General features: G+C 37.1%; 1 protein-coding gene across 2 annotated transcripts in view; it reads left to right on the top strand.

Annotated features, from left to right (window-relative positions):
* The window catches only part of Exoc5 (exocyst complex component 5), a 46,013-nt gene that overhangs the window by 5,044 nt on the left and 20,026 nt on the right, over positions 1–20,943 (top strand). For both annotated transcript variants that reach the window (XR_015638153.1, NM_022204.3), the window contains exons 2-11: positions 6,638–6,732; positions 7,745–7,892; positions 10,084–10,278; positions 14,857–14,921; positions 16,660–16,688; positions 17,909–18,018; positions 18,647–18,691; positions 18,793–18,933; positions 19,711–19,793; positions 20,700–20,909. Coding sequence is in view for 1 of the 2 variants with exons in the window: in NM_022204.3 (NP_071540.1) it covers positions 6,638–6,732; positions 7,745–7,892; positions 10,084–10,278; positions 14,857–14,921; positions 16,660–16,688; positions 17,909–18,018; positions 18,647–18,691; positions 18,793–18,933; positions 19,711–19,793; positions 20,700–20,909 (1,121 nt within the window). In the remaining variant the exon portion in view is untranslated. The remainder of the gene's footprint in view (positions 1–6,637; positions 6,733–7,744; positions 7,893–10,083; positions 10,279–14,856; positions 14,922–16,659; positions 16,689–17,908; positions 18,019–18,646; positions 18,692–18,792; positions 18,934–19,710; positions 19,794–20,699; positions 20,910–20,943) is intronic.

The following is a 20,943-nucleotide window of genomic DNA, read 5'->3' as shown; positions in this document are numbered from 1 at the left end:
AAACATTTTGAAGTTTGTCTTGATTTTATATAGTAATGTGCTTTATTTCTCTGCCTTTCCATATTAGTTTGAGATCCATTTTTGTAGTCTTAGAAGGATTTTATAATGCTTTTCAAATAGTCAATAATTAAAGTTTATTAATTTATGGAAAATATATAAAGAATATCATTAAAAATCAAATGGGAATAAAAAGGGCAAAATCATTCACTAACAGTGTTATTGTTGATTAGGCTCTGATTTCTAGTATATCTTATATATATTATATATTGTACATTATACCATATATATAGACGTCAGGGTTGTTTGTCAGGAGCCTTTCAAGGGGATTTGTATACCCCAGCTAGTCAGTATTTTGATTTGTTCAGCATTGTTCATTGGACCAGAGCTGGAAAGCAAGAACAGTATGTGACAGAGCTTGCCTTTGCTTTCAGTTACAATATGGAGAAAAGAGTAAAAAAATAGGTAGAAGGATGTTATAAAACAATAAGACTGGGCCTGGTGTCGCAGGACTATGATCCCAGCTACTTAGGACACAGGGTGGGGTGGGGTGGGGGGATTCCAAGTTCACTACAGAGTGAGTCCAGGGCCAGCCTGGGTGACTTAATGAGGATGGTTTCAGAGTAGGAGGGAACTGGTAGTTTAATTCTGTGGAGAACACTTACCTAATGTGTTTGGATCCCTGCATTCAGTCTCATTAAAGGGACACAAAACAAAAAAGAGTAAATGACAGTAAATCGCTTTGCATTGGCATTTGAACTTTTAAGGTTTGTAGGGTATAAAGTGAAGACGTGGTGGTGATCCCGTGGAGAAGAAATGGAGCCCTTCAGGGGTCTGCCAGGCTTTGAGTCATTATATATATTCTTTCTCCCTTTTGTTTGCTTAGTTTTTTATTAGTTTTTCTGGTTTGTTATCGTTGCAACTGCTTTAACAACAGACTGCCTAATTTTAAAAGAAATTCATTTTTCTCAGTGCTTGGAATTGTAATACCAAGTTGTTGGCATCTAGAGAAGGCCTTTTACTTTATCTGCAGTAGAAGGCAAAAAAGAGGGGAAGACAGAAGAGGCTGGAGCAAAGCATGTGATACTTGGTTAATGGACTCCGAGTCCTTCCCGAGCTCCTTATAACTGAACAAACCTATTCATGAAGGTAGAGTTTCCATGATGTAAACATACTCTATTTTACCTCATCCCACAACACTGCTTCCTAGGGGATTCCCAACACTTGGGGAAGCTGTCAGAGCTAGAAGTTGTGTTGATAGGAAGAAGTCCTGTAGATAAACTACTGACCGAACTCGGGATAGACAGCTGGAGGGGCTTGAATTGGTGTAGGCTGAAAGGCTGATGGGAGTTCACAGAGAATGTGAACTCAATTGGGATTTCTTAGGGAAGTTCCCGAGTAAAAGGAAGCCAGAAATTAGCATTGTAAATATAAGGGAAATAGACAACAGGTAGTAGTTGAATTTACAGTTTTGTTGGCTTAAAGGAATACAGAAATACTTGACTGAAACTTTCTATTCTTTCGCCTAAATTGTGGGGGGATTATTCTAGTTTCTCTGAGTTTGTGGGTTGTTCGCACACAATATATTGATCTATTTTGGGGGTAGTGGTATAGGAAAATTAAAGATGGTTGGCTTTGTGTCAGTGGATTTGTCTTCTTGGTTAAAAGGGATAATTTTCAAGAGATTTTTCAATAGGAATGAGTACAAATGCCATGCTCTGTCTTTCAGTTACTAGTATTTAGAGAACATGAAACCATTTTGCACGGTGACCAATTATGGAGAATTAGATATAACGCGATAGCACATAGTACTTTGACTTTTGGTGCAGTTTTGCTGAATCAAAAACAAAAATTTACTATAGCCAAGCCAAGGGTATAATATAAATCTTTATTGTGCGCATGAAATTCTAAAAGATGGTTTGCTCGCTTGTTTGTTTTGTGAGAAGCCTTTTGGGAGGACATGGCTTTCTCTACATGCCAACCTGATTTTTTAACTACATGCTCTCTATTTTCACCCTGATACCTAATGGGCATCTGTAGTGTGATACATGCAGAAAAAACCCTTGTTCCTTACTCCCTTACCCATCTGCTTCCCTGGCCTCTTCCAACTCAGTAAAAAGTACTACTGCATAGTGGTTCAGACCATAAACCTTTATGAAATTCTGTTTCCCTTTCCCTCCTTTCTCTTCACTTCCATCCTTTCAGCAATGTATAAATGCCTCCCTTAAAGTTATAGGAAGCCATTTTTTAGCACCCCGCTTTCTGCCACTTTCATCTCTCGACAGTGTTGTCACCTGCGTCCTCTTAAAAGCAAACACTGCGGCAGTTTACCATGCAACACATTTATTTGTAGGTACCCTTGAGGTGAAGAGGTGGGGTGAGGATGTAAGGTGGACCATAGAGAGAAGTGAACATCTGTGTCAGTGTGCAGTGCTGGTAACGCTGGTGTGAGAGATTACAAAATTAAAATGACCTGCCACATTGGTTTAGACCAGACAGACCATGCCTTTATACACCTGTCCCAGTCATTGGAAATATGTTATATTAAGAAGGGCATGGTATTCGGTAAAATACCTCTCAGTCGCTGAGGGGATCTCTGAGAACACCACCAGGTAAAAGCACTCCTACCAGCTCAAGCAAGTAAGTTCCTTTCTCAGGGAGAGCTGGGGGCACATGACTGTCCACAATAGGCTACTCTTGTGTTACCAGATTCCATACCTGTTCATTTGATTAACAGATCCTCCAGCATTCTAATTCAGTCTCATGGAGGAAAAATACAAGAATATTAATAGAGTAAATTTCGGGTCTCCTTGTGGTAGGTAGATGGTTTTCAAATTGTATCTGAGCCTATATCTTTTCTCTGTGATCATTCTAATCCCATCTTACCTTTAGATAATGCTACTAGTTTTATTGTGTAGACTAGTTGACATAGTCTTCTTAGGCTATTGCTGTGGCATTATTGATTGAGGGAATTGATCTTCCCAACAGAGTTGTTTGTGTGACACATAAGATACTAGTCTCTGCCTCAGTGTAGTAGAACCTTTGCTTTCTTTTGAGGGCCACAGGTGATTGCCCCTGCCAAAGGTGGAGACCAGAATTGGGCATCAGATCGCTTGGAACTGGAGTTAAAGGCAGTTAGTTGTGAGGTCCCTGTCACAGAGCTGTAACTGACTGAACTCAAGTCCTCTGGAAGAGCAGTGAGCACTCTTAACTGCTGAGCCGTCTTTCCCGCTTGTTTATTACAGTTCCTACTTCCTTTTGGCCTAGACAAAAGTATTCCTCCTTTGGTACCACGATCTCTTTCTCTGCAGACATGAACAAATTAGCAGATAGAGTAGGCAGTTTGCACTTTACTTTTTATTCCTAATCCTAATAGTTTTTCCTCTTGAGAGATCAGCATTGCAAGTTTTAATTTGGAATATATCCTGCAACTTAGGAGACAGAGAGAGTACCACCTCTGAACTGGTGCTTTTCTTACCCCTTCACTGTAGGTCTGTTATAATAAATCTGAGTCCTTGTTCATGTTATCTTATCTCTTATCTGACCATTATTGAGAGATTACAACACATTAAAGATTACCTCAGAAGTTGTGTTGATATTTTATTAAGGAATAAAAACAGCACCTTCTTCTTGGGTTAATTTGATCAAGAGTGAGCCCAAATTTCAATTCTCTGCTTTTCTGTTTGTGTCTGTAGTCTGGTTACTGGCCTACCTATTTATAATCTTTCTGTCTCTGTTACTTGTAAGTTGTGCCTTGTGTCTGTTTTGTCCCCAGATCTGTGCCTGTCCCTAACAAGGGGCTTTGTTCTGTATTTATTGCAAAGCACAAAAAACACGGCATATGAACAAACTAGAGCTACTTTCACAGAAATCTTGAACAGTTTTACAAAAGTTACTTTACTGCCCCAGCTGACTGGTGACTAGCAAACACTACTGCAAACAGACATTATCAAGCTATCTCCAGATTACTTCTCACATTTACAGTGGACATTGGATGCTTCCAACCTCTTGGCTGCTTTCAGCAGATGATTACCACAACACACATGCACAAATATAGTACTTTGGGTCAGGGTAGAAGACTTCATAATTTAAGATTAAAACTATGTTTAGCTTAGATTGTAAAATCTGATTGCATGCGTAATCCAAGGCAAATTGATTCTTAAATGATCTCAAGGCTCTTTATTAACTCTGGTTTGAGTGCTGCCAAATGTTAAGCCCTTTTCAGTTGAGATATTTTCATAAAACTGTATCACTACACTGTCAGTGTTGCTCAAATACTAATACGTGTTTTCTCATTAGGTACTAAATGCTTATTTATAATTTTTGTATTTCCTTGGTAATCAGAACCTTTATAATTGTCTCTTGTAACCTGTTTTAAATTCCAAGTCCTCTTTTTTGGTTAGTATTGTGTTTATGTGGAATATCAGTTCTCGTCCCTTCACTTTGGGTCTTTTGCAAACAGTGTGTAGTTAGGTCATATTTTGGTCCTCTGCCAATCTCTGGAAAATTACACTTACACTTAAAGTTGCTGCTAATGAAAAAGGACTTCTGTAATCTGCTGTTTGCTTTCTGTATAACCAGATAGCTTTGCCTTTCATTTCTGGCCTGTCTTAGTTCAAGTTCAGTTAATAATTTGTTGTGAAACATTTAAATTCTCTGTTCATTTATTTTTGTGTGTATTCTATAGAATGTTGTTTTTACTATGAGGCTTATGTTTGAGTTCTTATCACACTCTAGTTTGAATTTATATTAGCTTAAACTCAATAAATTACTAACAGTGTTCTACACTCATCTTGTTTATTGTTGATATTACAAAATTACCTTTACATATATAACCTTTGAAATATATTAATCTCTTAAATTTTATACAAAATATCAAGTTGTATTCAGGGTTATTATTGTTTAGATTACCTACCTGTTAATTTACCTTTATTAGAACTTTTATTTCATGCACTTTTAGGTTATTAGTGCCCATTTATTTCACCTTACATTCTGGGCAGGTCTAGTGGTAACATATTCTTATCTGTGTGTCTGTCTCTGTCTGTCTGTCCACCTGCCTGCCTATGTTTTAAACTTAGGAACATTGTACACTGTAGCCGTCTTCAGACATACAGAAGGCACCAGATCCCATTACAGATGGCTGTGAGCCACCATGTGGTTGTCCAGAATTGAACTCAGGACCTCTGGAAGAACAACCAGTGTTCCTAACCACTGAGCCATCTCTCCAGCCCTTCTTAGATCTAGAAACATTTCAATTTCTCCCTTGCTTTTGAATGCTGATGTTGCTGGCTATAGGATTCTTTGCCTTTTTTTTTAATTTTTATTTATTTTTTTTCTTTTTCTTTTTTTTCGGAGCTGGGGACCGAACCCAGGGCCTTGCACTTGCTAGGCAAGCGCTCTACCACTGAGCTAAATCCCCAACCCCTTATTTATTTATTTATTTATTTTTATTTAGTACTTTGAACTGATTGGCATTGGCTTCTAGTGTGATAAGAAACCTGCTAATAATCTTAGGGGACTCCGTGGCCTCATCTTTCACTGCCTTCACAAGTCTTTGTCCTTCAGAAGTTTGAAGGTGCTGGGATTGCAGGCGAGCACATTGCCTAACATGCATAGTCACTAGTTTTGATTGGACCGTCTACTTCAGTAACCTATACAGTTGTAATATAATGATGCTTCTTCTGAGAAAATGTAATATGCTTGTTACAGTGTATACAGGTTTTCTCTTTTCATTGAATGTTGCTTTATGTGATTTTTTTTAATAGAACATAGCTTCTCATCTAAGTTTACCTACTATGTTAAGTACAATTTCATTAAATATTTAAATAAATAATTTTGAGTATTACACATAATGCATAGTTACTCCAGAATTGTTTATATATGCATTTCCTTGCAAATTTATTTTATTTTTAATTTCTGTTTAAAATTTTGAGACAGGGCTTGCTATGCAACCAAGACTGGCCTTGAATTTGTTATGTTGCCTCAATCTTCAAGTGATCAGAGAATAAAATTATGAGGTTAAAGCTCTGAGTGTGTGTAACACTGTTGATTTTACCAAAACAGCTGCCAGCTGTCTTCTTAAATGGTTAATCTATTAACATTTTCCACCGTAATGAAAGTGCAAATTTCAGTTTACTTTCTTTTTGCTACATTGAGCTCTGTAATTAAAATATATTTCTCTGCTTCTTAGATTAAAAAATAATAACTTGCTGCATGTCATATCTTTAATTCCACCAGCACTGGCAAGGCAAAGGCAGGAGGATCTCTGTGAGTTTAAGGTCAACCTGGTTGTCATAACAAGTTTCAGACCAGTCAAGGCTGCATAGCGATATGCTATCCCCCTCATCCTCACCTCTTCTCCCCATCCCGAAGAAAGAGAACTTGTCTTTGTTAATAAAACTGTACATGTGCTTTGGTTTTGGCTTGAGATGTTTGTTGGTTGGTTGGTTGGTTTTGTTTTTTAACAAATTACCTTTTTATGTCCTTTCCTCATTTTCTATTTGGCTCATCCTACTAGTCAGTAATGCTGTTCTAATATTTTAGCATCCTACTTTTCTTTAAACAATTGGCTTTATTTATTGAAGATTTTTAAACAACGACAACAAAAGCCCTTTTAAAATATGTTTATTCTATAAACCAGGAGCCTTTTGTGGCCGATGAATACATTGAACGTCTCGTGTGGAGAACCCCGGGAGGTGGTTCTAGGGGTGGACCTGAAGCTTTTGATCCTAAAAGGTAAACTTAACAAAACAAAACAAAACAAAACAAAACAGTCTCCATATAGTACTACGAATTGTGTTTAGAGTAGAGATGACTGTATTGGAATTCTTTTGAGTATTCATATAAAATAATTTTAATTAATAGTTTGTTTCCCACCTCAAAAATTTCTTGAGCTGGAGAAATGGCTCAGTGGTTAAGAGCACTGGCTGCTCTTCCAGAGGTCCTGAGTTCAATTCCCAGCAACCACGTGGTGGCTCACAACCATCTGTAATGGGATCTGATGCCCTCTTCTGGTGTGTCTGAAGACAGCGACAGTGTACTCATATATAATAAATAAATAAATAAATCTTTTAAATAAAGTTTCTTAACAGCATTAGAAGTCTGAAATAGTGTTTTTCCTTAGCTGATTGGGTAAAAGGATTTTATCCTTTATTAAGAATTTAATTTTTCCACTTAGCATTAAATTAGAAAAGGCTGGTTATACTTGTGGGTATGGTATTGACCACCTGCGATCTAAGTACTCTAGAGGCTGAGGCTGGGTTGTGAGTTGGAGGTTAGCCTAGAATACATAGCAAAACCCTGATCCTGAATAAGCAAATTAATAATAAGAAAAAGTTGACTATGTTCTTTTAAATTTAATAGCTGTAAATCAGGGAAACAGTCAATAAAGTCTATAATGTATACAATTTTTGTTGTACGTTTGTCTTCTTGAATTTTAAATAAAGTAGAGCTTGTTTGGATATTTAATGGGGATTTGTTCAGGTTTTTATTTACCTTAGAGATAATCCGTTGCAAAGTCAATAACAACTGGCTGTTTTTCCTAATGCTATGTATTGTTAAAGTCACGTGACCTGTTCTAAGTGGAAAGAAAGCTATGACATTAAATAAATTGCAACAAGATGCTGTAAAGAAAGTGAATACACTTGTCCCTGTCTCAGAGGACCCTTACTAAAACCTTCATAAAACTGGTCTGTTCCTTATGGCTAATAATAGGCAAATTGATTGTACTATTACTTTCCTCTGTTAGGTTATTAGAAGAATTTGTGAATCATATTCAAGAACTACAGATAATGGATGAAAGGATTCAAAGGAAAGTAGAGAAGTTAGAACAGCAGTGTCAGAAGGAGGCAAAGGAGTTTGCTAAGAAGGTACAAGAGCTGCAGAAAAGCAACCAGGTACACTTAGCTCAGAAATGAGCGGCTATGAACTGTAACATCTTCATTCTCTTACACACAGTTTCTTCAACCCTTTTACCTTAGGTCTTTGAAGAGCCAAGTCAAATTGTATTAACGTCTAACTTTGTTCCTGTGGAATAAGATATTAATGTTTGTTTGTGACTGCCTAGCATTGTCGTTGGTGTGCTACTAGATGGGTTCTAACCCAGTGCTGCCCTGTTCAGGTTAGGGCGGTAGATGCTTAGAAGTGACCCTTGCTTCCCACCTCTTAATTGAGTAAGCTTTCACAAGACTGACTAGTCCCTAGCCCTGCATTTTGAGAACTACCTTACTAGTATGGATATTTAAGGAGTCATTTTAATATAATTTAATCATAAATAAGACCAACCTGGAACAAGTTATTCCCGAGAGCAGTAGTTCTTAACCTTCCTAATGCTGGGACCTTTTAAGACTGTTTCTCATGGTGTGCTCACCTCCAACCATTAAATTGTTTCGTTGCTACTTCATTGCTGTAATGTTGCTATTGTTAAGACTCATAGTGTAAATATTTGATATTTAGGATATCTGATACATGATCCCCCCAAGAGGTTGTGAACTGCAAGTTGAAAACCACTGTCCTGGAGAAATTTGATTTGAGTAGTTTCACAAAAGTCATTAGGATATGCCTCAGTGAGGGTTCCACTCTAACTGTGAGAAAAACAGGTGTACAGCTCTCCTCAGTCCACTTTCCAGTAGCACCAAACCAGTCTGCCCTCCGGTCTCTGCTTGCCAGACTCCTCGCTCCTCTGAAGTCACCTGAGTGTCTGAATCTCTTTCACTGGCTTGGTTTAATTTGGAGTTTATCTTGTTAAGTGTAGTTTGAAGAACATTGTTTTGTACTTTGCTCATTTTTAGGGGCCGTTCTTCAAATTCTTTGGAATTAGCTCGTTTCTGCTAAAATGCTATCTTATATATTTGGTTAAAGAAGTCAATAATTTATGTATAAGTGTGTTTTTTAATAACCATGGTGACAGTTTCCATATACTTCTAATAAAGCTTTGCTTTGAGCAATAAAAAATAACATTAATAGTTGAAGTGACAAACTGGGTCCAGTCTGCGCAAGTTAGAATTGTAACCTTACCATTAAGCTAATTGTATAATTTCAAGAAATTTAACATCTCCAAGCTTTGTGTTTTTTTGTATTTAATGGGTTGTGATAATTAAATAAGTAAGTATATTAATATTAGTATATAATTGCTAAGTGATATATTTAGCTTTAGTGATATAATTTTGCTTTAGTAAGATAATTGCTATGTCTATCCTGTTTTTAAAACCTGGAACAATTTTATCACAAATACTAGTGTCGCTGGCATTTTGGAAGGAAGTATTAAGACAGAGGCTTGATATATAGCTTGCATGAGCCACTCACTTGCAATTATTTCCCTGTCTCAGTGCCCCCTGTGCTGAAACACAGGCATGTACCAACTCACCCAGCTTAGCATTGCTTTTTAACGTTAATTTTTAAATCAATACCCTTTAAGCTTCTGATATATTTTTTTAAAAAAGCTTTCCAGTTTGGTAGCAAGAGTGTTCTTCAGAAGTCCAATGAGCTGGGGAGTGGCTCTTGGGTAAAGTGCTTACTGTTCAAGCATGAGAATCTGAGTTTCTAAAAAGCTGGGTCCCATGTCTGCATGAGTCTGTAATCCCAGCAATGGGGGTGAGGTGACAAGGTGGAGAAAACAGACAGGATCCCTTTGAGCTTGCTTGTTGAAATGGCAGCAAGCTCTCCCAAGTTCAGAGAGTACCTGTCTCACAACGTAGTAAGGTGGAGTGCAGTAGATAGAGAAAGGCTCCTGATGTTGACCTCTGACCTCTGCATTGCATTGCATAGGCACATGCACGCCCCCCACAGGCATACTTGCCCTCCTCCAGAACTCGTCCTTTGATGCTCAATTGCTTTCACAACCATTTAGGGCTTTTGGGCGCCTTTGGTATAAAAGTTAGAAACTTGGTTAAGAGTTTTAGATTGTGTCATGCTAGTGGGTATGAATTGTTTTGTGGTTCTCTTATATGTATAAGTTTTGTTATTGTTAGTAATGGTGAGGTTGGTGTGGACTCTCCCACTAATCCCCTGATGGTAGTTTACTTTAAATTGGTATTATATTACAGTCTTAATTCTCCGGTTGTATTTTCTCTGTGCACAAATTCCTAGGTTGCTTTCCAACATTTCCAAGAACTAGATGAACACATTAGCTATGTAGCTACCAAAGTGTGTCACCTTGGAGACCAGTTGGAAGGGGTAAACACACCTAGACAGCGTGCAGTGGAGGCGCAGAAATTGATGAAATACTTTAATGAGTTTCTAGATGGAGAATTGAAATCTGATGTTTTTACAAATCCTGAAAAGGTAAGCATTGTCAAAAGAAATAGTCAAATTTTAATTATTTTGCCTTGTATTTTTAAAAAGATCTATTTCTATGTAGGAGATGCACACACCTGTGCACAGTTGCCTTGCATTTTTAGGAAGTTACAATTAGTTTATAAATGCTGAGGTAACTGTATTTTTAAGTGTTTCTTTATCCTTTAACTGTTAATGAAATGTATATAGTCTGTAATAGTCATGTATTAAGTGGTCAATCTGACCTAACATGGTGATGAGCTGAAGTGTCTTACTGTAAAGGAATCCGCAAGTCCTAGTTTTTATTTACTTGAATAAAGATCCCTTATAAAGAAATGAGAGCAGCTTAGATCTTGCTCATTGAAACCTCTGAGCTGGTTATATTATTCCTGTCGTACCATAGTCACCCAACCGTCACCTGAAGGTGTGTGGCGTTGGTTGTTCTGCAGTCTTGAGAGCAAGCAACTTGGCTGGCTGGCTTTCCTCTCTTTAGGAGGAAAAAATCAGAACGTATGAGAAAGGAAGATCCTTGTGAATCCTGTCTCCTCCTTGTACTGCTGTTTCCTACTCACTGTTGAATACAGTCTTACAGATTTATTCTGAATTTACTATGTAGAACACCAGATTCTAAGATGTTAAAAGCTAAGTATTAAGGATCTTTGCTTTGAATTAAGCAACATATTTTTATGAGTAGGACTCTCTAAAGCCAAAGGTTTTATTACTTTTAGATGTAAAAAATGATTACATGTCTGTAGATAATCCCTCTAAAGGAGAGATGGTGTTTAAAAAGTTGAATTTCAAGACCTGTAGAATAGCCCTGATAAATATCAAGAACAGGGATGCCACGGATTTGTTAATGCTGTGGTATTCCTTTGTGTTTATTCAAGGGTATATATAGGACTTAAACTGTAAATTGCGGGTCAGGATAGGTCTGCAATTTTAATGCTTTTTCCCCTAAATATTAATAAGTATAGCATGAAAGTGCCTATTTAACATAGAAATTCTGTTGGCTGCAGTAAGGTCAGCTCCTCAGATCACTTCTCATTGTGTCTGTTGGGTCTTATGCTCTAAGCAAAACACAAGTATCTTAACAAATGTGTTAGCCTGCTGTTTCGTTTTGAAAATACTGGTTTAATACAGTATATTCTGATTATGGTTTCTCTTCCTCCAACTTCTTCCAGATCCTCCCATTCCCCGAGCTACCCAAGTCCACTCCTTTTCTTTCTCGCTCATTATGATACAAGCAGGCATCTAAAATAATTATCATAAATACAGTATTATTTTATGATTATTTTATTATTGCTTTTATTTATTATTTTATTTTTATTTACTAATTTAATGATTATTTATTTTTATTTTATCTAATAGTATAAAAACAAGCAAACCACAATAAGACAAAACAAACAGAGGGAAATGAACCAAAGAAAAAGCTGAAGAAACACAGATTCAGAAAACACAGATTCACACACAGAGAAATCCCATAAAAACAGAAAACTGAAACCATAACATATATACAAAGGACCTATAAGATTAAAAAACAAAAGGCCCTTACAAAGTTATGGACAGAACCATCAAAATGCTACTGAGTTCGTTTTGTGTTGGCCATTGCTACAGGGTGGGGCCTGGCCTTAGAATGGTGTGAAGACCCAGTGATATCTGTTAGAGAAAGGGGATCGTTTCATTGGTAAGCAGTTACCAAGTGGGTATCTTCTGGTTAGGATATGGGCTTGTGTCCACTCTCCTCTCAACACAGGGGTCCCGTAGGCGCAGACCTGTGTAGGCCTTGAGTGTTCATCACCATTTCTGCGAGTTCACATGGGGGTCACTCCTGCTGTGTTTAGAAGGCCGTGTTTCCTCGGTAGCCTCCATCCCTCTGACCCCTGTGATCTTTCTGCCTCTCCTGAAGGGTTCCCTGAGCCTTAAGGGGAGAGAAATGATGGGGACATCTTCAGGACTGTTCTCCAAAGTGCCTCATTTTCCTCAGTGTCCAGTGGGGAATTAGTTGTCATTTTAGTGGAGAAGGCATCTGAGTGAGCCGCTGACTGAGGATTTAGCAGAACATCGTGAGGTGCCATTTCATTGCTGTGTCCCTTTTCAAGCTCAGGATGGTAACTGAGAATCTTAGAAGGAAATATCTATTTTTAAATTGACTGATTTTTAAAAACTGGATTTATACTTATTTGAATGTTTACTTTTTAAACTTTAAAAATTTTAAATTACCCTCAACTAATCACATAGCTGTTGTGCTGTTGTCTAATAATCTCTTTAGGTCTTAGTTGGAAGGACACAGCCTGGACATCTTAACATCTTTCTTGATTCCTAAGCGGTCTGTAATGTGAGACTCAGTGTTTAAGTGACTTTCTCTTCTTTGCTTCACTCTCATCTGTGCCTCCGTCTCTGCTGTTTTTATCTAGCGTGCTTATTCTGCTTTCCCACTTGCCTCGGTTTATCTCTTGGTTACTATTTAATAATGAAGAATCCTCACTTTTTGGCTTGGAACTGTAACAGCTATCCATACGTTAGGAATGCATATGTGGGGTAGTGAGAGCACATAGTTTGTCTTTCCAGTTCCAGGGAGTCCAACACCCCTTTCTGACCTCTATGGCACCAAGCATACATGTACTACACAGGCATACATGCGGGCAAAGGTCATACACATTAAATTAAGTAAATAAAATTTTAGTTCATATGTTAAGTAAATATGTGATGTTAGATTGAAAATTATCAAGTAAACTTCTGGCTATCCCAGTTTCAGGATTTCTTTCCCAATGTAAAGAAAAGGGAAATCACCCACATAGTTCTAGGGAGATTTGATTGTAGGAGGAATTAGAATTAGATGAAATGCCAAGCATATCATATTATTATTTTCTTCTCATCTCCATGTGTGTGTCTCCCTTATTCTTACTTCATACATTAAACAAAGTTTGTAGTCTTGTGGGTATATCATCATTTTTGCATTAAAAAAGCTGTTTTATGTTTATTTCTATTTTTACATGTATGTATGTATGTATGTATGTATGTATGTATGTATGTATGTTTCCTTCCTTTCCTTTCTTTTCTTAAGACAGATTTTCATTGTAGTGCAGGCTGTCCTCAAACTCTGTACGTAGCCAGAGACGACTTTGAATTTCTGATCTTCTTTTATCTCGTAGGTGTGCATCACCACGCTGGTTTTTAGAGGATGCTGGGGCTAGAACTCAGGGCTTGTGCATGCTGGGCCAACACTCTGCAGGCTGAGCCACACCTTCTCTTACACTAGTATCTTAGGGCCTTTGTTGTGTGTAAGACCGGATAAGTCTTGTAAACTGTTTAAACTGCTCAGTGCAAACCGTTGATGAGGTGTCGCTTTGGAACCTTTTTGTATTATTGATGCATATTTTAAGTGATATTGAAATCTAGAGGGCTATGTATACTTTAAACAGTTCTTAACTATTAGCTCGGAAGAGTCAATAAAAACACCTTTTAAAAAACAGAAGTGTGGTCCTTCTACTACTCTATCAAGCAAAGTTTCCAAACAGCATGTTTCCTGAAAGGAGTAGGAGCAGACAAACCCCGATGAAGGCGGAGCTGGATATTAGCAGTATTCTCAAGAGGATGCTGATGAGGAAAATGAAGGGCTTTGCTAGTCAGACTGCATGGCGTGGAGGATCGTGAGACTGGAGGACAACTGTACTCAGGTGTCAGGGTAGCATTAAGTGACCTGCTGAATCAGACAGGGAGAGCTCTGAAGCAGGAATACTACTGTGCGCTGTCATGTGGAGTAATCAAGAACAAGCCCTCCCACTCTCCCTTGGCAGGGACAGCATGCGCACTTAGAGACGTCTATACTAATTAATGTTCCCAGTCCTGCTTTCACGGTTAGGCAGCTCTTCTTTCAATGTATAAGAGCATGAATCATCACAGTGTCAGTTACTAAACTGTGCCAAAATACAAGTACTAAACTACAATTTAAAGGAAGAAGTAGCCCCTGTATGACTTCCCTGGACTATCTCATAAATAAACATAAATGCCTACATTTAACGAATTGTAGAAACCTTGCCTGTGTTCCTCTGTTCAGGTTGAAATGAGACTGACAAGCTACCCACTGTGCTAACGAGGCTCCTTTCAAGTTGGAAATGAATACATTTTTGTGCTATATTTCACTCGATGCTAAATTAAACTGCCATCTTTGCTTTTCTGTGCATGTGTTATATAAATGTATGTGGTTGGTAACCATTTTGTTATCATTTTATTCATCAGCTTAATCTATGCAGCAGCACAGTCTAAATCTTCTTAAGTTGGTCTATTCTGTTTGGCCTCACAAACTTAGTAGAAATTTATACGTTGCTTTGGACAGACAGGATTTTTAATTTGTTCAGAGTAAAATTGAACTGCAGATTTTGTTGGGATGAAATAAATCACAATATTTTAAGTACCAAAAGTTACATGCCTAGGTTTGGAGTTGTTATGACATTACCCACAAAGTCTTAAAGAAAATTATTTGGGCCTTGTGTTATTACTGTTTATAGGGAGGTATTAATCTTTTCAGGTATGCTATTTTTGAAATGTAAGTTATTTTTTATTGTTCCTTTTACTTATTTTTAATAGATCAAGGAAGCAGCAGACGTCATTCAGAAACTGCATCTGATCGCCCAGGAGTTACCTTTCGATAGGCAAGTTTATATCACAAGAGCTTACTTGTAAATAGAATTTATAGGATAAAATTGTATTTTTCCTGCTCATTGAGGCAACAAGAATTTGTTGAGCACCTCATTTGTATAATAAGATACAATGTAATGATAAAACTTGATGCAACTGTGTTTCTTTGGTGTTTGAAAACAAAATTGATCTTTTAAAGTAACAGTGAGATTTTGATTTCCTGTTTGGAATTTTAAGAACCTGGCTGTACTTGGCTGTTCAACTCCATTTTTGTTTTTCCTATTACTAGATCAGGGTTAAATTAAGGGGTTCTGATCATCTTTTAAAAGCTTGTCAAATCTATATGGTTTTGTCAAAAAATTAAGATGTGTACTGATTGTTGTATATAACTGTATGGAGTTTAGACTACCCATAGTATCTGTCCAAGAGAATTTAAGAACACCCTTTTCTCAAATGCAAGGTCCTGGGGCCATCACTAACTAGATTTTACCCTAAAATAAAACTGTCCATTCAGAAAGAAATGCTCATGATATCATCTAGTCGTGGAATGCTGAACTCTTTTAATAAGTCTTAGGAGAAGCAGTGCCTTCAGGTGGTCGTCTGAAAGAAGCTCAGCTTTCTGCATAACAGAGAGCATGGTTTTCTGTTGATACTTAAAGGTTTTCAGATACAGCACAATGCAGATATTTGTGGGTAAATACCTGAAACTCGACTGTATTTTCCTAGCATACAGTTAACCACCTCCCATATATTTATTTTACTCTCAACCCTGTACTATAACAGATAAGCAGTAATAATATTCTTAATCACCCAAGAGTTGGACCATTACTTAAATAGATAAGTGTCTAGGTCAAGATTAGTAATTGGCTGTATTCTCTATCCTACCATACATTCTGGTTTCTCTGTTCATGACTCTGTTTATTGTCTTTATTCCGTGTGTGTGTGTATTCATGTGTATATATGTATCCTAATCAGATCTAATGTATTCACATAGATCAGTGTAGACTTTCTGATGTCTATCTTGACTCTTGTTATAATGTTTTTATATAGCACTATAAAGGTGGTTTTTTTTGTTCCTCACCTGCTTTTAGCAGCTTCTGTCCTCAAATGATGAATTACATGGGATCTTTCAAAATCACGTTCCTTTGATGCTTAGTATTAGAAATGTCTTTAGTGTATATTGTGGTTCTCAGTTTATAAAAATTGATGGTTATTCTCCTAAGCTCACCACTGAATTCTTTTATGGTCTCTTTCATTTTCCTAATTTTAGAATAATTTGTTTCTGATTTTAATCATTTGTGACTACTGGATTATCAAAAATGATCATTTTTAAAATGACTTAAAACTTTATATTACTATTGTTCTTCACAATAGCCAAGTGAATTTAAAACAAGTAAGGACAAAATCGAGCTTTGAGATTGGCTGGGTTGTCAGTGCCTCAAGTGGAATTCAATTCCTTTAAGAAAGGAATTTGTTATTCTATGTAAATTTCCTAAATAAGAAATAGTAATTTCATTGAACTGCCTAAATTCAGTACCTAGCAAACTTCCCTTCCAGTATTCTCCTCCACAGCTTTATCTTTTCTTTTATAATGACATTTTACTCTTGTGATAGCTCTATATTTGAGAAAAGTTAGAAAGATAATACGGAGTCCCCATTCATCACTGCACCCAGTTCTCCCCCACCCCCTTTGTATGGGCTCACATTACATTATCTTTGTCACAACCTCATCATTGACTTTCTGTTTTTCAGGTTTTCAGAAGTAAAATCCAAAATTGCAAGTAAGTGCAGTCTGTTTATTTAGCACTTTTTTTTAAAAGAAAAAACTTGGTTTTTTTTTTTTTTTTTTTTAGCAGCCAGTGAGGAAGTGGGGATGCTACCATTAATTCTTCCCTTCCTAGAGGTTATGGCCTTTCCCCTCAGGATACCCAGCTTCTGCTGTTTCCTTCTAGGGCCTTCTGTGTGTTTGAGGAGTTTTTCTATATTTTAAAATAATCAGGGACAGATAGCTTTATATCTTCTGTATTTAGCTTAACTATGTATTTTTAGAGATTATGGTCAGTTACTTATCTCTGAAAAGGGTTTTTTATTGTATTGTTGAGACAGGAGCATTGAATTCTTAGATATTTAACTACTTAAGTGTTTATAATTTGTATTTTCAGGTTAGTTTTCTTGAGACAGGGTTTCATGGTATATCTCTTGCTCTCCTAGAATGCATATGTAAACAGGCTAGCCTGGACCTCACAGAGATCTGTCTGCCTCTGCCTCCTGAGTGCTGGTGGGATTATGTCAGTCTTTGGGTTGTGCTTTAAGCTGTACCCATGCTTCTGGGGGTGGGGGGGAATCACTGGTTTTACTAGGCTTCACCTGTCTTAAGTGTTTGGCAAGCCATTTCACAGAAAGCCAATCTTATGTGTTTTCAAGTCTAAGAATAAGGACACGTGTAGATAATTGGATTCCCTAAGAATATTTTAATCACTCTAAATTATGCAAGGTTCAAATATTAATAAATAAGAACTATAATAGCTTTGAGAGTATGGTATTAACTCAAGGGCCACTACTATCGTAGGATAAAATTTGATAGTGAATCCACTGTTACAGTAGAATACCTGCGTTCTAGTAAAAGCTTTTCTAGTTCTCATCACTTTCCAAAGCTTTAGATTCAAGATTAGAGATGTTTTCCCTATATTTTGCCATCAGAATTGACATCTCCCTTTTCTTTCATTTAAATATGTAATCACCTTTTGGTTTAAGTAACAATTATATATGGCTGTTATACTATGAAGAGTTTGTCACCTCTTGTCAGTTTATAAGTTTGTGTGTCTTGAAATACAGATTTGTGAACCTTACTTAGTATATTGTATGGGCTTGACTTACTGTTTATAATCTCGTTTTTATAATTCTTCCAAAAGAAGATAAACCCATAATCACTATAGATTTGTGTAATCTTTGTAGATTTATATAAGTTGTATCTTTAGATTGTCTTTTTTTTTTTTTTAAGGTAAATACCACGACTTAGAATGCCAGCTGATTCAGGAGTTTACCAGTGCACAACGAAGAGGTGAGGTCTCCCGGATGAGGGAGGTGGCAGCTGTCCTGCTTCATTTTAAGGTAAATGGGAAGATTTTTTAATTCAAGATCGGGTTCAAGTTTCTAAAGATTTCATATTCTCTGTTCCTCAATTTCCCTTAATTGTCGTATAACTATATAATAGCGACTTTATTGATGTTGTTAAATGTTATTTAATATTTAAAGATTTTATGGTGATCTTAATGTTATATTAAGGAATTGAAAATAGTTAGAGAAAGAAAAACATGTCATTTTTTAACCCAGGCTTCTTGGTTTTTAATGCATCGTTCTCAGTCAAAAATACTTGTAAGTGAAAAGAAAACCTGGCTGTAACTATCTGGTGGGAGATGAGAAGCAGACTAGATGCACTCTGACTAGGAATCTGGGGGCTCTCGGGTGTGGAAGACAAACGTGTGGATTATGGAGCTGTCTTCCCGGAATCTGAACTGGAAAGAAAAACCTTATTGAAAATTCCTATTAACTTAATCATAGGAAATAGGACAAGATACCTATGTTAAGTTATTGGATTGTTCTTTACCGTTAATTTAACTTATGTCTGATGGTTTTTGATCATCCAGTGGATATAAGACATAGTTTAATGACACATAGCACTTTTGTTGAGATTGTTGTAATAGAACCAGACGATGATAACGTTGTTTCTTCTTTGTAGGGTTATTCCCACTGTATTGATGTTTATATAAAGCAGTGCCAGGAGGTAAGTTTTCAGTATACTCTATTAAATTTTATTTTATACTAATTTGGATTTTGAAGCTATTTAAAAATAACATTAACAATGTAAAATAACCCTGTGTGTAGGGTGCTTACTTGAGAAATGATATATTCGAAGACGCAGCAATTCTCTGTCAGCGAGTGAACAAGCAAGTTGGAGATATCTTTAGTAATCCAGAAGCAGTACTGGCTAAGCTTATTCAGAATGTGTTTGAAGTCAAACTACAGGTAACTTTAACACTAATGAATTTAATAGTTCTCTCTCTCTCTCTCTCTCTCTTTCTCTCTCTCTCTCTCTCTCTCTCTCTCTGTGTGTGTGTGTGTGTGTGTGTGTGTGTGTGTGTGTGTTTCTACAAGATTTTTAAAATTTATTTTATTATTTTTTTTTATCGTGTCAAGCCAGGTGAGGAAGAGAGAGAGAGAGAGAGAGAGAGAGAGAGAGAGAGAGCGAGCAGAAGAGATATTTTTATTATTTTTAATCAGTTTTTGTGTGTGTGTTCATGCATGATGAGTGCAGACACTCACAGAAACCAGAGGCATTAGATCCCCTAATGAGCCACCTGTGAGCATCTGATGTGGAGACTGGGACTTGACCTTGGGACCCACCGCTGAACCAGCTCTGCAGCCCTCCCTCTACAAGATTTTTTTTCATTCACTTTTTAGGTTACCATATCAAGAAATGGGTTGCGTTATGGCAACGTCATATTGTATCTGCCCTATACTTCTTTGTTCTTCTGCCAGGCACCAGCCTGTACCCTTCCTCCCCACAAAAGCCCTGCTGCTGTCACACCACATGAGTCCACCTTCTCAGCCTCCCACCTTCCCTGAGATCTCGTCCCCCTCTGTCTTCTTTCCAGACACACAGTCTCGTGTAATCTTAACTCTAGGCTTCAGAGACGAGAGGTTGTGCTACTTATGCTTTGACCTTTGGTTTATTCATTCATCACAATGATGCTGAGAAACAGTTTAATATTTGTTTAACCAAATGTCGCTTTTCTCCTTTAGAGTTTTGTGAAAGATCAGTTAGAAGAATGTAGGAAATCGGATGCTGAGCAGTATCTTAAAAGTCTGTATGATCTGTACACAAGGTATAGTGTTTTCATCTCGTTACTCTTTGGAGCCCAGAGTCTCACTGTACCCAGCCAGCCTGAAGCACAATGTAGGTCAGGCTACTTGAGGTTCCCCTGCCTCTTTCTCATGGTTGCTGGGTTTGCACAGCACGATGACCATACCTTCTGAAGGTACATTTTTAATTATTGAACACTAACAACACATGTCAGATTTTTCTATTTCCTTCTCTGATTAAAATAGAATTTGGGAAGTATTCAAGTTGTCAGATAGCAGTGCCTCTTTGAGCGTTAAATGCTTCCTTTAATGCCACTGGAGTTGCACACAAGCAGAGTTCTTACTGAACTGACAAAAAAGACCTTGCTTAAACTCACTTCAGTCAGTTTTGTTTCTAATTTGTGAGCTAGTTTTTGTAAGGTTTTGCTGGTGGTGTTTACTTTAAGGATTAGGGCAGTTACATGGATCTGCAGCCACTTTGTCTTGGGAGGAAGTTCATCTTAGTAACAGCATCAGCACTGTTTTCAGCAGTGTGAAGTAAAAGCTGACAAAGACAGAAGTGGTGAGCACAGTAGAATCCGTCCTACCACTTGGTACCTTGTAGATGAAGGCTTAGAGCGTGCATTAGGCTGCCCTCCATTCTTGTGTTTCTTCTGATGATTGCTTCACAGTCTCTTTTCCTACATCATCTCTACCACTTAATGACAATTTTGTAGACTATAATATTATTCGTAATATTCTATTTGTAATATGTTTCATATATAGCTTTTTAAGCTGTTCTCTATATCCTAAGTAGTCTCCCAACATTTATTTAAGAAATGATTTTGATATAAACCATTAAAGTTCCTTTATAAATATATACGATCTTTAATGTTATTGCTGTATCTAAAATATATATTCATCTTTTTCTCTCTCTTTTCCATGAAAAGAACCACCAGTCTTTCCAGCAAATTGATGGAGTTTAACTTAGGTACTGATAAACAGACTTTCTTGTCTAAGCTTATCAAATCCATTTTCGTTTCCTATCTGGAGAACTATATTGAAGTGGAGATTGGATATTTGAAAAGCAGAAGTGCTATGATCCTACAGCGCTATTATGATTCAAAAAACCACCAAAAGAGATCCATTGGCACAGGAGGGTAGGTCTCTAAAAATTAAATATAGTTAAAGTTA

The sequence above is a fragment of the Rattus norvegicus genome, chromosome 15, assembly GCF_021556685.1.
Source record: "Rattus norvegicus strain SHRSP/BbbUtx chromosome 15, alternate assembly SHRSP_T2T, whole genome shotgun sequence".
Taxonomy (NCBI): Eukaryota; Metazoa; Chordata; class Mammalia; order Rodentia; family Muridae; genus Rattus; species Rattus norvegicus.
This window is presented reverse-complemented; position numbering and strand designations above follow the sequence as displayed.